Source organism: Panulirus ornatus, chromosome 4 (assembly GCF_036320965.1).
Source record: "Panulirus ornatus isolate Po-2019 chromosome 4, ASM3632096v1, whole genome shotgun sequence".
Lineage (NCBI taxonomy): Eukaryota > Metazoa > Arthropoda > Malacostraca > Decapoda > Palinuridae > Panulirus > Panulirus ornatus.
Genome location: NC_092227.1, coordinates 49982882 through 50000109, shown reverse-complemented (window position 1 = coordinate 50000109; position 17228 = coordinate 49982882). Strand labels below are relative to the sequence as shown.

Sequence of the window (17228 nt, the reverse complement as noted above, 5' to 3'; positions counted from 1 at the left end):
GTAGGGTTGAGGGTCAAGTCAATTGGGAGGTAGGTTTGAACGGAGAAAAACTGGAGGAAGTGAAGTGTTTTTGATATCTGGGAGTGGATTTGGCAGCGGATGGAATCATGGAAGCGGAAGTGAATCATAGGGTGGGGGAGGGGGCGGGGGCGAAAATTCTGGGAGCCTTGAAGAATGTGTGGAAGTCGAGAACATTATCTCAGAAAGCAAAAATGGGTATGTTTGAAGGAATAGTGGTTCCAACAATGTTATATGGTTGCGAGGCTTGGGCTATGGATAGAGTTGTGCGCAGGAGGGTGGATGTGCTGGAAATGAGATGTTTGAGGACAATATGTGGTGTGAGGTGGTTTGATCGATTAAGTAATGTAAGGGTAAGAGAGATGTGTGGTAATAAAAAGAGTGTGGTTGAGAGAGCAGAAGATGGTGTTTTGAAATGGTTTGGTCACATGGAGAGAATGAGTGAGGAAAGATTGACCAAGAGGATATATGTGTCAGAGGTGGAGGGAACAAGGAGAAATAGGAGACCAAAGTGGAGGTGGAAAGATGGAGTGAAAAAGATTTTGAGTGATCGGGGCCTGAACATGCAGGAGGGTGAAAGGCGTGCAAGGAATAGAGTGAATTGGAAAGATGTGGTATATCGGGGTCGACGTGCTGTCAATGGATTGAACCAGGGCATGTGAAGCGTCTGTGGTAAACCATGGAAAGTTGTGTGGGGCCTGGATGTGGAAAGGGAGCTGTGGTTTCGGTGCATTAATACATGACAGCTAGATACTGAGTGTGAACGAATGGGGCCTTTGTTGTCTATTCCTAGCGCTAACTTGCTCACATGAGAGGGGAGGGGGATTGTTATTCCATGTGTAGCGAGGTGGCGATGGGAATGAATAAAGGCAGACAGTATGAATTATGTACATGTGTATATATGTATGTGTCTGTGTGTGTATATATATGTATACATTGAGATGTATAGGTATGTATATTTGCGTGTGTGGACGTGTATGTATATACATGTGTATGGGGGTGGGTTGGGCCATTCTTTCGTCTGTTTCCTTGCGCTACCTCGCTAACGCGGGAGACAGCGACAAAGCAAAATAAATGAATAAATAATATATATATATATATATATATATATATATATATATATATATATATATATATATATATATATATATATATATATATTATCCCTGGGGATAGGGGAGAAAGAATACTTCCCACGTATTCCCTGCGTGTCGTAGAAGGCGACTAAAAGGGAAGGGAGCGGGGGGCTGGAAATCCTCCCCTCTCGTTTTTTTTAATTTTCCAAAAGAAGGGACAGAGAAGGGGGCCATTTGAGGATATTCCCTCAAAGGTCCAGTCCTTTGTTCTTAATGCAACCTCGCTAATGCGGGAAATGGCGAATAGTATGAAAGAAAAGAAAAATATATATATATCATTTCAGCCCCTAAAGACGGAACAGAAAAAGCTAAGTGAGAAGTACTCCTCCTCGAAGGCTCAGGCTGGGATATCTATACGTGTGCGGACGTAATCAAGACGATAAGAAAGGACATAAGTAGTATGTTAAAGGAAAGGAGCCTGGATGTTCTGGCTCTGAGTGAAACAAAACTCAAGGATTTAGACGAGGATTGTTTGGGAATGTCCGAGGGTTGCAGTCAGAGGTGGTTGTGTGGACAAGAGGAATGGGAGAGTAGCACAACTGATCAAGACGGTGTTTTGGGAGTGTGAAAGAGCGTAGGGAAGAGAGTTCCAGACTGATGTGGGTAAAAGTGAAAGCGAGTTGCGAGAGATAGGTGATTATATCGGTGCTTATACACCTGACCGTGAAAAGGATGGGGATGAGGGGCAAGTATTTTGGGGTCAGCTAAGCGAGTGCGTCAGCACTTTTTAATGCTAGATATTAAGTATTAGTGCTGCGTAATCTACATGCGAGAGCACGTAATACAGCAATTGGAGATATAATTAGGGGACATGGGTTTTCATCAATGTGAATAGGATTGGTGAACCGCTTGTGGACTGTATGCTGAAAAAGAACTGGTACATGGGAATACCAGGTTTCAAAACATGGACCTACACAAGTATACGAGGGTGAGTACGAATGATGGCCAGCGGGCATTATAGGGTTACATATGTATTGCTAAGCATTTAAAAGAGAGACTTTGGGTGTGAATATGGTGAGAGGATTGAGCTAGTGGGATATTTGATCATTACCCGAAGGAATCATGGGGGAAGAGTTACAGCGGTTCTCAGGAGAGAGGAAACGATATGTGTGAGAAGGAGACAGTGGTGAATGTAGGTGAACTTGAAAGAGTGATGTGGGAGAAGAAACACCAGGAGAGACTGGGTGAAGAATGGCAAAAGGTGAGAATAAACGAGGCAAGGGAAGTGGCTGAGGAATGGGAAATATTTAGGGAAGCAGTGCTGGCATGTGCAAGAGAAGTGTGTGGCATGCAGAAGGTGGGAGGTGGGCAGGAGAGAAAGGGCAGCGAGTGGTAGGATGCTTGTAAAAGTGGGAAGAAGTGCATATGATTGGGGGTTGTACAAGAGAAAGTGGCAGGAGGTCAAGAGGAAGGTGCTGGGGTTGAAAAATAGGGCAAATGAGATTTGGGGTGTGCGAGTATCATTATCCTCAGGGAGAAAATGATGTTTTGGAAAGAGGTTAAGAGAGGGAAGAACAAGAGAACAGATGGGAACATCAGTGAAAGGGGTAAATGGGGAAGTTGTAATAGCTAGTGATAAAGTGAGGAGGAGACGCAGAGAGTACTTTGAAGGAATGTAGAATGTGTTTGATGATCGAGTAGCAGATGTAGGGTGTTTGGGTCGAATTGGTATGTGAAGTGGGTGTGTCAAGGCGAGTGCTTTGAATAGAGAAGAGGTGGTGAAAGTCTTGAACAAGATGAAATGTGAAAAGGCGGCTAGAGCGGATAGCATTGCCTGATGAATTTCTTAGGGAACTGGGTGATTGTGTTATCAATTGGTCACTCAGGATTTTCAGTGCATGTATCGATCATGATGAGGTGCCCGAGTACTGGCGAAATGCATATATAAAGGTAAGGGGCACAAAGGTGAGTGTTCGAACTAGAGGTATAAGATTATTGAGTGTACCTGGCAAGTTGTATTGGAGAGTCTGATTGAAAGGTTGAAGGCTCGTACAGAACATCAGAATAGGGAGGAACAATGAGGTTTCAGGAGTGGTAGAGGATGTGTGGCTTAGGTAATTGTTTTGAAGATTATGTGAGAAATTCTCAGAGAAAAAGAAGGATTTGTGTGTGGCATTCATGGATCCGGAAAAAGCATATGATCGGGTTGATAAAAGTGCCTTATGGAAGGTCTTACCAATACGTAAATTGGATGGTAGGAAACTACTGGAAGCAGTGAGAAGATTTTATCAAGAATGTAAAGCGTGTTTCCGAGTAGGAAGAGAGGAGAAGAATGGTTTTAGGTAAAAGTCAATCTACGGCTGGGTGCGTTTTGTCACCATGGCTGTTTAATTTCTTTATGGAAGGGGCATGAAGGGAGGCAAATGTAAGGGTCTTACAGAGATGAGCGTCTATGCGGTCTGTAGGGAATTAAGGGGGCTTGGGTAATATGTCAGTAGTTGTCTGCTAATGATAAAGCACTGGTGGCAGATTTAAGTGAAACTGCAGAAGTTGGCGATTTTGAGTGTGTGTGAAAGAAAAGTTGAGAGTAAATGTGAATAAAAACAAGGTTATTAGGTTCAGCAAGGAAGAGGAATAAGTTAGTTGGGGTGTGAGCTTGAAAAAAGAAAAACTAGGAAGTTAAATGGTTAGATTACTAAAAGTGGACATAGCGGCGAAGCAAACCATGAAAGCCGAGGCAAGTATATTGGCTAAAGTTTTGGGTGCAATAAGGAAGGTATGGAAAGATAGATCGTTGTCTGGAATGGAAAAAAAAAAAAATGGGAAGGTTTGAAGGCATAGTAGTAGTCCCAACGATGTTTTATGGATGCGATGTATGGGAAATAGATGAGTATGTTTGAAGGCAGTCCCAACGATGTTTTTGTGGATGCGATGTATGGGCAATAGATGAGGATGTGCCTGAGAAGGGTGGATGTGTTGGAAATGAAATGTTTGAGGACAATATGTGGTGTGAGGTGGTTTGATCGAGTAGGTAATGAAAGAGTAGGAGAGATGTGTGGTAATAAAAAGTGAGGTTGAGAGAGCAGGAGAGGGTATGTTGAAATGGTTTGGACGTATGGACAGAATGAATGAGGAAAGGTTGACAAAGAGGATATATGTGTCGGTAGTGAAGGGAAGGAGGAGAAGGGGGAGACCAAAATGGAGATGGAAGGATAAGGTGAAAAAGATTTTAAATGACCGGGGCCTGGACATACAGAAGGGTGAAATGTGTGCACGGGACAGAGTGCAACCAATGGAATGAACCAAGGCATGTGAAGTGGCCAGGGGAGACAATGGAGGGGCCCGTTGTGCCTGGCTATAGAGAGCGAGCTGCGGTTTTCGTTGCATTGCACATGACAGCTAGAGAATGGATGTGAGCGAATGCGGTCTTTCTTCATTCGTTCCTGGCGCGGTAAACGCTAATTCTGAACACGGCGGAGTGTGCGTACGTTTGTGTGTGTGTGTGTGTGTGTGTGTGTGTGTGTGTGTTAGAAATAATTCCTAGTGTTGTTCTTTATGTACAGCGTCATTGGTGAGAAACGTCTTAGAAAATGGAGAAGTGAGTCAGCTGTACTTTTCTCCAAGATTCCACACGTAATGGTATAAACCAAATTGCCTAGATTATTTCTTATTGGGTGTATTAAATACGATACCCTGATTCATTATCAGCTACCTGTTCTGTCAAATATTTATAAGTAAGTGAAAGAACTGAACCCATAAACAATAACTTAAAATACTGCAGCCATATATGAGATTTAATGTGACACCTCATCTTAGGACGAGGCAGGTATGTAAGCGGCAGACACATGAAATTTGACGTAGGTGTGATGGCCTGGTAGGGATCTCAGCGGGTGAGTTCAGCATCATAACGTGAAGCGTAATTAACGTGTACGTGTTTGTGTTGCAGGATGACGTCAGAGGGCTGGTGGAAACTACTAGTGACGGCGGCGCTGGTGAGCGCGGTGACGTCCGTGATCATGGAAGGTGAGGAGGATCCTACACGTCCTGAGGAACAACAACGTGAGAGGATGTCACCTGACCTAGGGCGGGGGAAAGGGAGGTCCTGCTCCTGACGGTGTCATGTCTCAGTAAATAGCCCCAGGCTCGGGTATAGTGGGAGTGTGTCATCTCTGGCTGGGATGGGTTTGCAGGAACGTGTATCTTGACAGATGGTTTCAGGCTCTCACTCTGTAGCCCAAAACAGTGAGACCTGGGAGGGTGCATCATTTGCCTTGGATGAGTGTGCTCTGGGAATATAACCAGGAAAATTGTCATGAAGATGATGTGCCCTGGGAAGGTATGATTTGAGAGGGGGTGTCCTGGAGACGTATGACTAAGAGGGTTCGCCGTAGAGGGACGTAACCTGTTTGTCCTGGTCATCTGATGGGTTGTGCCGGTTGTGTTAGCCACAGACGGAATACCCATCATGGGAGGAGGTGTCCAGGCGGGGAATGCTGAGGGAAGGTGGTAGGGCTCGTCTTATGATGGTGTGTTGTGCAATCATGTTATCCCGAAAGAGAAAACGTTGGGACGAAGAGTCCTAACACAATATCCTAGGAATGTGCTCCATCGTTCGAGGTTGTGCTCTTGAAGGATATGTCTTATACTCGCAAAATGTGACGTTGGTTGTTCTCTCCTGAGGCGGTATGTCTTTAGAGGATGTCCTTTCATAAGGCGTTGAGTCTAGGAGTCACGTTGTCTTGGAAAGGTTTTTAATTTACGAATGTGTGTCTTCCGAAGATGTGTCCTATCAGAGGGTCTTATCTTGAGAAGGTGTATCTTGGGACACCATAACCTGATGTGGACGTGTTTTGGGATGGTGTCCTGTCGGGAAAGTGTCCACAGAAAAGTGTAGTCTGGGAAGGTGTGTACAGGTAGAGTGTCCTGTTTTGGTAGAGAGTCCTGGGAGGGCGTGAAGTGTCTTGTCTTGAAAGTGTCCTCAGAAATTCTGGCCGAAGAAAGGATGTGTAGCTTGAAGCAGAATCAGCAACTCTCAGTGACCCTGTCAGTGCACTGAAAAGTGTATCTATAAAGCCATTTCCTGATTACAAAATCATTTATGACAGGTATTGGAAATATATATCGGCGTCTTTTCACTTAAAAGTAAACAGTGAATTTTGAATATGATACTACTGTTATGATCAATGAAAGACAAAATGTTGGTATTCATGTGACAGACAATAACAAAGACAAAAATGTTGAAATGACGGTAAATGATCACTGATGGATATGAGGTACCAGAAAGGGTCGCATTCTCAATGTTCATATTACCTGTAGGAGGTACGATAACACTGTGCTTTAGATGGGTTATGTTACGCCTACGTAATTTTTTTTTCATCTTCAGGACCCGTCGTGACGCGGCCAGCCACAGCTGAGGACCACCTACCGCAGGCCACGACCGTCGGGGACGACACACCTTCAGGACCCGTCGTGACGCGGCCAGCCACAGCTGAGGACCACCTACCACAGGCCACGACCGTCGGGGACCACAAATCCTCAGGACCCGTCGTGACCCGGCCGGCCACAGCTGAGGACCACCTACCACAGACCACGTACGTCGGGGACGATACACCTTTAGGACTCGTCGTGACGCGGCCAGCCACATTTGAGGACCACCTACCACAGACCACGTACGTCGGGGATGACACGTCCTTGGGACCCGTCGTGACTCAGCCGACCACAGCTGAGGACCACCCACCACAGACCACGACCGTTGGGGACGACACCCAGCCTGAGTTGACGACACTAACACCAGTGCTTGGAGGTGTCCAGCACGACGAGCCCCACATACCTACAGAGACTGCGAAGATAGATGATACCACAGGGGAGGCAGGAGGAGGAGGAGGAGGAGAAGAGGCCGTAGGGCTGGCAATAGCAGAGAGTCAGCTAACAGGAGGAGAGGAGGAGATTGGAGGGGAAAACAAAGTGCAAACTACGACGGAAAGCCAGTCCGCGGATGACGCTGCGGAAGAAGGCGAGGGAATTGGAGGTGACAGCAAAGTACAGACAACTACAGAAAACCAGCCCACAGATGACGCCAAGCAAGGAGGGGGCGAGGAAAGTGGAGGTGACAGCAAAGTGCAGACAACAACAGAAAGTCAACCACAAGATGACGCCACAGAAGGGGGAGGCGAGCAGGGTGGTGGAGAGGGAGGCGACGGGAACAGCTCCACAACAGCAACAACAGTTGATTTAACAACAGTCACGACCAGCGTTCCATCTGTGATGACAACGACGGAGATGACGCAAACCAGTGAGTCACATCACTGTGTGTGTGTGTGTGTGTGTGTGTGTGCGCGCGCGCGCGTCACGGGGAGAATTTTACACCCGTTTTGCCCCTCTCTTAACCTTGTGTATACGTACCATATATCTACTCCCATGCATGTATGCACACGCACACAAACCAACCTAAGCCAGGCACACATCAATCGACCAGAGTTATGCCCTAGTTCAGGCCACTGACGGCATCTCCCTCTGTATGCCACATCGCTCCAATTCGTTCTATTCCTTGCAGGCTTCGCACCCTCTAAGAGGTTCAGGCCCTGCACACTCAAAGCATCTTTCAATCCATCCTACCACCTTCCCCTTTTCCCTCCACTTCCGACATGTATACAACCTCAGTCATCCTCTCCACTCATCCTCCCCATATATCCAGACTGTATCAGCACAATCTCTTCAGCTCTCATACATACTCCTCTTACTACCACACCTTTCTCTTACCTTGTAATTTTCTGTTCGATAAATCCTCCTCACACCACATACTGTCCTCAAGCATATCATTTCCGACGCATTCACCTTCCTCCATACCTTGTCATCTCGTGCCCATGCCTCACATCCATACTGCATCTATGAGACTATTATACTATTAATCATATACATCTTTGTCTTCACAGATAGTGATCTCTCTTTCCTCGCATTCTTCAATGCACCCGAAAACTTCGTCACCTCATCCACCCTATGGCTCACCTGAAGTCTATTGGTTCCATTCGATGCCACATCCACTTTCAGATATCCAAAATATTCAAGTTCTCTTCATTCAAACTCACGCTCCGAATAACCTCATTCTATTGCTAAACCTAGGGACCTAGCTTATATTCAAACACACTCCTAATCTCGGAAATCAGTTTCTGGAATCTCCCATAAGAATCTACTATCAGCACCACGTCATCAGCAAACACAAACCGACTCACCTCCCAAGCCCTATCCAATCCCGACAGACTGAAGACCTGCCATTCTCTTCAAAACCCTGCAATTCACTATTACATCCATATACAGATTAAAAAGGCATGGTTACATCATACACTCCTGCTGGAGACCCACTTTCACTTGGAAAAACTCACCCGTCTCTCTTTCTATTTGCATACACTCCTTATTCACTTGGTGAAAACTCCCCTCTACTTTTAATAGCTTTCCTCACACACCATATATTCGTAACACCATCCACAAAGCATCTCTATTAGTTGTCATATATTTTCTTTAGATCCATAAATGCCACACATGTATTCTGTTTCTTCAAGTTTATCTCACACAGTTGTCAAGGCAAACATCTGATCCACACGTCCTTTACCAATCCCGAAATGACACTGTTCCTCCCCAGTCTGATGTCCGAGTCTTCGAGGAGGATGAGCACTCCTCGCTTGCCTCTTTCGTCTGTTGAAACTTTTATAAATCAAAACACAAAGAGGACAGGGATACCAGTTTTCCACTCCTACATCTCTGAGTCGCTTTCTACGCCTCTTCATGGTTACACTGCAAGTGAAGTCAACTTCGTTGAGGTCGTATGAATAGGATGGAACTGTGGTTAAATATCTCACGGAAAAGGGTGACACTGTCGTTGGATGGTTGGTCAGGATTTTTATTGTATGTATGGCTCAAGGTAAGGTGCCTGACGATTGGTGGAATGCCTTTACTGCGTCATTGTATGAAGACAACGGGGACAAAAATGAATGTTTTTATTGAGTATACCTGGTATGTTGTATGAGAGACTGTGATTGGAAGGGTGGTGGCGTCAACAGTTTGGGGAGGAGCTCCGATTATATGTGGATGAGAGTTTGTTTTTAGGGATATGTTTGAGAAATACGTAAAGGAAGAAAGAATTTGTATATGGATCTTATAGTGTTCACAGAGATGCTTTGTGGAAGAAGCTACGAATATATGATGTAAGAGAATGGGACCTGAAAGCTATAAGGATTCTTTTTATCAAGAGAGTAAAGTGTGAGAGTAGGAAGGGGTGTTGGGTGAGTAGGGTGAGTGGTTCCACGTGACTATGGGTCTGGGTCAAGGGTGTGTAATATCACCATGGTAGGTTAATCTGTTTATGCATGGTGTGATGAGGCAGGTAAATGTGAGGTTCTTAGAGAGAGAATAAAGTAGGGCGGGAGGTTTGGGAATGTGTTTGTGTAAGAGGAGGAAGTTGAGGGTTAATGTGCAAAAACGTAAAGCTATGAAATGTATCAGGGAAGAGAGACAGGTTGGTTAGTGCGTGAGTTTGAGTAAAGATAATCCTGGGGAAGTGGGGTATTTCAGATACCTGGGAGTGGACTTGACATGGGATGAAACAGTAGGAGCTTATGTGACTCACAAGGTGGGGAAGGGGGCGCAGGTCCTGCGGACATTAAGAAGTGGATGAAAAGGGAACTATGTGAGGACTAAGAAGAGTATGGTTGGTGGCATACTGGCTCCAGTAATGTTGTATGAGTTTGAGTTGCGGATATAGGATGTTTTGGTCGGGGTGTTGTACGAAGTGAAAGCATCAGGGAGAATGGTTTGGTAAACAGAGAAAAGGTAGTGAAATCTTTGCGGAAGATGAAGGCCGGCAAGGCGGCGGGTTTGGATGGTATTGCACGGAATTTATCAAAAAAGGGGGTGACTGTGTTGCTGATTGGTTGGTAAGGATATTCAATGTACGAATGGACCATGGTGAAGTGCCTGAGGAAGTGCCTGGGGATAAAGGCGAGTGTCTAAATTATAGCGGTGTAAGTTTATTAAGTATTCCTGGGAAATTATATGGGAGGGTATTGAATGAGAGGGTGAAGGCATGTACAGAGCATCAGACTGGAGAACAGCAGTGTGGTTTCAGAAGTGGTGGAGGATGTGTGGATCAGGTGTTTGCATTGAAGAATGTATGAAAGAAATACTTAGAATAAAAACTGGATTTGTATGTAGCCTTTATGGATCTCGAGAAGGCATATGATAGGGTTGATAGAGATGCTTTATGGAAGGTTTTAAGAGTATATAGTGTGGGAAGCAAGTTGCTAGAAGCAGTGAAAAGTTTTTACCAAGGATGTAAGGCATGCGTACGGGTAGGAAGAGAGGAAAGCGATTGGTTTTCCAGTGAATGTCGGTCTGCGGCAGGTGTCTGTGATGTTCCCATGGTTGTTTAATTTGTTTATGGATTGGGTGGTTAGGAAGGCAAATGCAAGAGTTTTGGAGAGAGGGGCGAGTAAGAGGTCTGTTGTGAATGAGAGGGACTGAGAAGCGAGTCAGTTGTTGTTTGCCGATGATACAGTTCTAGCGGCTGATTCGTGGGAAAAACTTCAAAGGTTGGTGACTGATTTTGGAAAAGTGCGTGAAAGGAGAAAGTTGACAGTAAATGTGAATAAAAGCAAGGTTACTAGGTTCGGTAGGTTTGAGGGACAAGTTAATTGGGAGGTAAGTTTGAATGGAAAAAAACTGGAGGAAGTGAAGTGTTTTAGATATCTGCGAGTGGGCTTAGAAGTGGGTGGAACCATGGAAGCGGAAGTGAGTCACAGGGTGGGGGAGGAGGCGAAGGTTCTGGGAGCGATGAAGAATGTGTGGAAGGAGAGAATTATCTCGGGGAGCAAAAATGGGTGTGTTTGAAGGAATAGTAGTTCCAACAATGTTATTTGGTTACGAGGCATAGGCTATAGATAGGGTTGCACGGAGAAGGGTGGATGTGTTGGAAATGAAATGTCTGAGGACAATAAGTGATGTGAGGTGGTTTGATCGAGTAAGTAAGGAAAGGGTAAGAGAGAGGTGCGGAAATAAAAAGTGTACGGTTGAGAGAGCAGAAGAGGGTGTATTGAAGTAGTCTGGACATATTGAGAAAATGAGGGAGGAAAGATTGACAAAGAGGATATATGTTTCAGAAGTGGGGGGAACATGAAGCGGGAAACCAAATTGGAGGTGGAAGGTTGGAGTGAAAAGATTTTGAGCGATCGGGGCTTGAGCATACAGGAGGGTGAGAGGCGTGCAAGGAATAGAGTGAATTGGAACGATGTGGCATATCGGGGTCGACGTGCTGTCAATGGACTGAACCAGGGCATGTGAAGCGTCTGGGGTAAACCATGGAAAGATCTGTGGGGCCTGGATGTGGATAGGGAGCTGTGGTTTCGGTGAACTACACATGACAGCTAGAGAATGAATGTGAACAAATGGGGCCTTTTTGTCTGTATTGCTGCGCTACCTCGCTGAAGCAGGGGATGGCGTTTCCTGTGGTACGGGGTAGCGTAAGGATTGGATGAAGGCAAGCAAGTATGAATATGTACCTGTGTATGTATTTAATGCCTGTGTATGTACATGTACGCATGTGGGCGTTTATGTACATTCATGAGTAGAGTTATGAGTGGATGGGCCATTCTTCGTCTGTTTCCTGGCGCTATCTCTCTGACGCGGGAAACAGCGATTATGTATGATATATATATATATATATATATATATATATATATATATATATATATATATATATATATATATATATACATATATATATTTGATGGCTGTTTCCCACGTTAGCGAGGTAGCACCAGAAACAGACGAAGGAAGGTCGCATCCTCGCAAATCCATTCTCTAGCTGTCATGTGTAATGCACCGAAACCACAGCTCCCTATCCGCAACCAGGCTCAGCAGACCTTTCAGTGGATTAACCCGGAAGTTACACATCCACTGAGAGCACGTCGACCACAGTATACCGCATTGTTCCAATTCACTCTATCCTGTGCACGTCTTTCACCATCCGGCATGTTCAAGCCTAGATCGCATTTAATCTTACACAAAAATTTCATCACCTTCTCTCTTCACCAAACCACTCTCCAAGACCCTCTCACTTCGCATACCACCTCGAGCAAAACACCCTACATTTGCCATTCTATCATCAATACATTTAAGAATTCTTCAAAATATTCGCTCCATCTCCTTCTCGCTTCATCACTACCTGTTACCACTTTCTCTTTTGCCCTCTTCAACGATGTTCCCATTTTTTTTTTTTTTTGCACATTATTTACTTCCTACCAAAACACCCTATTCTCCATAAAGTTTATTGATATTCCCTCACTTTAACTCTCATTTGCCCTCTATTTCAACCTATGCATCTTCCTTTCGACCTACTGCCGCTTTCTCTTATCCATTTCACAATCACTTGCACTCCTTCCCTGTAAGTACCACCCAAACGCCTCTCTTTTCTCTTTCGCTAGCAGCTTTACTTCATCCCACCATTCACTACCCTTTCTAATCTGACCGCCTCCCACCTTTCGCATGCCACATGCATCTTTTGCCAATGCCATCACTGCTTCCCCAAACATCTTAAACCAGGTATTCCCAAACCACTAGTCCCTTTTCGGCACACAACTCCACAAGGTATTAACTACTTCCATTCATAACACTGAATACCCCATGCGCCCCAATTATACTCTAAACTGCTACTTTTCTTACCTTCGCATTCAAATCACCTATCACTAATACCTAGTCTCTTACATTAAAACTGTTGACACACACACTCAGGTGCACCCAAAACACTTGCTTCTCATTATCTTTCTTCTCATGACCAGATGGATAATCATTAATAATCATCCATCTCTCGCCATTCACTTTCAATTTTACCACATCAACCTAGAATCTACTTCCTTACACTATCACACACTCCCGTAGCTCCTGCTTTAGGAGTGGCGCTACTCCTTCCTTATCCCTTGTCCTCTCATCAACCCCACAACTCCACAAGCTTCTCACTATTTTCATGTACACTGGGTACATCATGCCCCCGCCCTCAGCTATACCCTCAACCGCCACATCACCCACTTTTGCAACCAAATCTCCCATAATCGATCAATTACATCAACATTGCTGAATCACACACACAGCTCTAACCAAAGCACCCTTTTTCTCATTTTTCTCATTATCAGGTGCATAACCAACGTCACCCATCCTCTTTTCATGGTCCACTTTCATTCTCACCCACATTAATGTGGAACTCACTTCTTTACATTCTGGAACGCATTCCCATAACTCTTTCAGGAAAGGTGCCACACCATCCCTTACTTTCACAGACAGATAGGTAGATGTGTTTGTGTATATTTGCGAGTGTGTTATAGGAAGAAGGTGTTAATAGAAACATGTATCCCAATTGAAGAAACACCTAAGGAAACCCACACTCACTCCTAGAACATGGATACAAGCTCCGGATGCGACAGTGAACTGAGAATGTCAATACAGGATTCAACCCATGTAAACGGAACCGGAGTTTAAGATAATAAGGTCAGACAGATAGATGAAGGGTAAAGTTTTTTGGTAAATTTACCTAAAGCCCTCAGTGGCTATATAAGATGAGCATCTCGTCATCTCTTCAGGAAGATAGGTTGTAATTGACAACATATTTAGGTTTGTCCTGTTCATAATTCCTAAAATCTAATTATACCAATAACTCTAATAGATCTCTGATATAATTAAGGTCTGGGGAAACGAGAAGTAAAAAGACTCTTCTCTTTACTCTGACTGGCCCTGCTTGACTTTGACCTTACTTATTTCAGCCGAGGTCAACTGTGGGGTGAACGCTGACCTTGTCGAGGGCGAGTGTGTTTGCGCTACCAACTGGACGCATGACCCTGCCGACCCTGGCACACACTGTCCTTGTCCAGACTTATGCCGTGGGTCGGGGGTCATGACCTGCCCTCCCGAGGGTAGCTGTTACCATATGACCTGCCATGTGGTCTCCTGTACCTGTCCTGGTCACCTCAGGTTCGATCCCTTCACCAAGGCATGCAAGAGTACGTCACCACAGAGCCACAAGTGCTTCTGTTAGTCCCGTTCCTTCATGAAATAATTTGATTCATACCATGAAGTATCAAGGCCGTAGATCATATACAAGATCTCAGAGCAGATTGATACGAGTGGAAATCAACTTCAATACTGACTTGTCAGATATAATGTAGTGTGATCAATATTTGCATGATACAGAAAAAGCATCTCTCTCTCTCTCTCTCTCTCTCTCTCTCTCTCTCTCTCTCTCTCTCTCTCTCTCTCTCTCTCTCTCTCTCATAATGATGGAAGCGTTGTGAGCCTTGCACAACAGTGACTGTCAAGTTCCCCTTCACTAGCAGATGTTTTTCTTTCTGCTCCACATACACATAAGATGCTGTACAATCTCTCTCTCTCTCTCTCTCTCTCTCTCTCTCTCTCTCTCTCTCTCTCTCTCTCTCTCTCTCTCTCTCTCTCAGCCTGCAATATCATGAAGGTAGCGCCACACCCTGGATTTCCTCACTGCCAACAATAACTTAGAAACTAGATCGGCCCAGGGTACCGGCATGGCGTGTGGCGCTCCGGGCCATCAGGCTAGTGGGCCAAGGGTGATCGGCAGCCATCCAGATGGCGCTGGCTCACCAGGCGACCTGAGGTTGCTCATACGTCGGATGTTCCAGCGAGACAGAACAGTGTCGCAACTCATCACACGAAATACACTTCACGTTATGTGTGGGACTTCATATTCTGGCTGTGAATTGAATAACAGTAGCCTCTGGGAGGCCACACAGTCTGGGGAAATAAATTTCATTTGTCTTTGCTCATCTAAGCACCAGTTTCAAAAACAGATTATCATTATCATAAATTTCATGAGGGGGTGGGGGGGGGATGGGTAGCTGAGGCCATTCTTCACCCGAAGAAATTAATAACGTGAACTACCCATTAACTTGTACGATACCCAGTACCATATGCTGTGCATAGCCTACACAATGCCTTGAACTTCCGTCTGTATACTGCACGAGAATCACAAATTTCTCTAGATTCTTACGATCATTATATCACCAAACGAATGAAAAGATAATTTGCAAGTCCAACAGCAACGATCCACTCGCCTGTAGTTAAGCAACAAAGACTAAACATCAAAGCTCAATATTAACATATGTTCTCTAAGTTGTTTCTTCTGCATGTTATGGGCAGCTGAATGATCATAAAACCAGATGTCTGATCATGTACGGTAAATTTTCACCGAACGATTTCCTGGGGCAATGTGCCACATTACAAATTTCTCTATTTCTTAAAAAATGAGAATACTGGACGAAAAGGCTTCCAAGATCATAAGAGCTTCATGTGAAAAACCTAGATCGGCCATATGGTACTCTAGTGTGATCGTAATATTCTCTCTCTCTCTCTCTCTCTCTCTCTCTCTCTCTCTCTCTCTCTCTCTCTCTCTCTCTCTCTCTCTCTCTCTCTCTTGGTAACTGGCATAGTTTGTGCAGGAAATGGGCCAGGTGTATGGAAGTGAGGCAACACCTGACTCACCACCACACGTGTGTCAACATTTATGTTGGCGCCCGGACGCCTGTTGCCCCATCTAGTCTCTTAATTAAACTCCCTCCATGACAAATCCAGCCACACACATACAGGTCATACAGAACGCACTAATAGCTTAATATACCATTTTAAACACTTCGTCAAGAAAGCATTTCTGCTCCATGGTGACTTTCGTGCGAGTTCCTTTAGATAAAGTTACGACCGAAACTCCTTATGGATAGTATACTCGTTGCCAGACGCACAGTCGTGTCCTTAGAGTATTAACCACGGGAGAGATAGTAAGTCATCCCTCGGTGCCTTATGTAGTAACGCCAGACAAAGTTATGCTGAGAATCCATTTATGAGAGAATAGCCAGTTTAGAGTTGACTGTCTCCGATAATCTCGATCTGACGAGCCACTTACGGATAGATTTGTCTTATTTCACTTGTAGTCATGGATACCAACTCGTGGGCAAACGTTTTACCTCGAATGAGGCGAAGTACTTTTTCTTCAACAGGATTGTTAACTTATGGAATGATTTATCAACAAGAGTAACTAAAAGCAGTACCACAGATACGCTTAAGCATAAACTTTATAAACATTTCGCTTCAAATCCACGACTAACATTATTTGCACCTCCTTGGCTACACGATAAGCTTGCAGGTCTTCTTTTTAAAAAAATGTTTGTCTTTCTCCTACCACATCAATCCACGATTTTCTATTTTATTAAGCGATCACAAACAGCCTCATTAGGAGCCAGTGATCTGTTGCTGTTATATTCAGTTGTACAGGTGGAAGACGAGTCCTTGTGTGTCCTCACGTCTCATGCCTCCCGTCCTGGGCCTTGGAAACACCCGAGAATTTCAGACTGTCCTCCTAAGACCAATCTCCTAGACCCTTCATCCTCACCTCCATTGACCTCTGACCTTCCCTTCTCCTGTCTCCACTCACCTCATCGTTTACCCACACTTCGCCTTCCTCCTCTCTTGACCTTTGACCCTTCCCTTTGCTGACTTCGACCCAATCACCTCCAAGCATTTCACATTGCCCCTGTCGGATGTATAACTTAATTCTGGTGACACAGATCAACATCCACACCCTCCACCCCTCAATATTCCTCTCCTGCCTGCCTCTCTCACCTCTCTCTCCTCCCGCTCATCTTCCCCGTGGCCAAGCAGGTCCCTGCCAGTACTATGGGGACGCCCTCTGTGGACTTGGCTCCAACATGAAGTGTGAGGACGCCGACGCGGAAGAGGGAGGCTTCGTCTGCAAGTGTGATGACGGCTTCGTCCTGGCTGGGGACTCGTGTCAAGGTAACCAGTACGAAGGTGATGTTTATGTGGTGATGGTGAACATGATGGTGAGGACTGTGGTGATAGGGTGACGATGACTGTGAGCATGGTCATGATGGTGAGGATTGTGGTGATAGCGTGGCGATGACTGTGATCATGGTCATGATGGTGAGGATTGTGAGCATGATAATGATGGTGAGGACACTGGTGATAAGGTGACGGTGAAAGTGAACATGGTCATGATGGTGAGAGTTGTGGGGATAGTGTAATGATAATGATAGTCAACAACTCAACACGGTCATT

At 45.0% G+C, this 17228-nt stretch overlaps 1 protein-coding gene across 1 annotated transcript in view; it reads left to right on the top strand.

Moving 5' to 3' along the window:
• Positions 1-17228, top strand: part of LOC139764797 (uncharacterized) — a 156255-nt gene that overhangs the window by 69394 nt on the left and 69633 nt on the right. The window contains exons 3-6 of the mRNA XM_071691694.1: positions 5041-5117; positions 6478-7386; positions 13895-14131; positions 16812-16946. Coding sequence (XP_071547795.1) covers positions 5041-5117; positions 6478-7386; positions 13895-14131; positions 16812-16946 — 1358 coding nt within the window. The remainder of the gene's footprint in view (positions 1-5040; positions 5118-6477; positions 7387-13894; positions 14132-16811; positions 16947-17228) is intronic.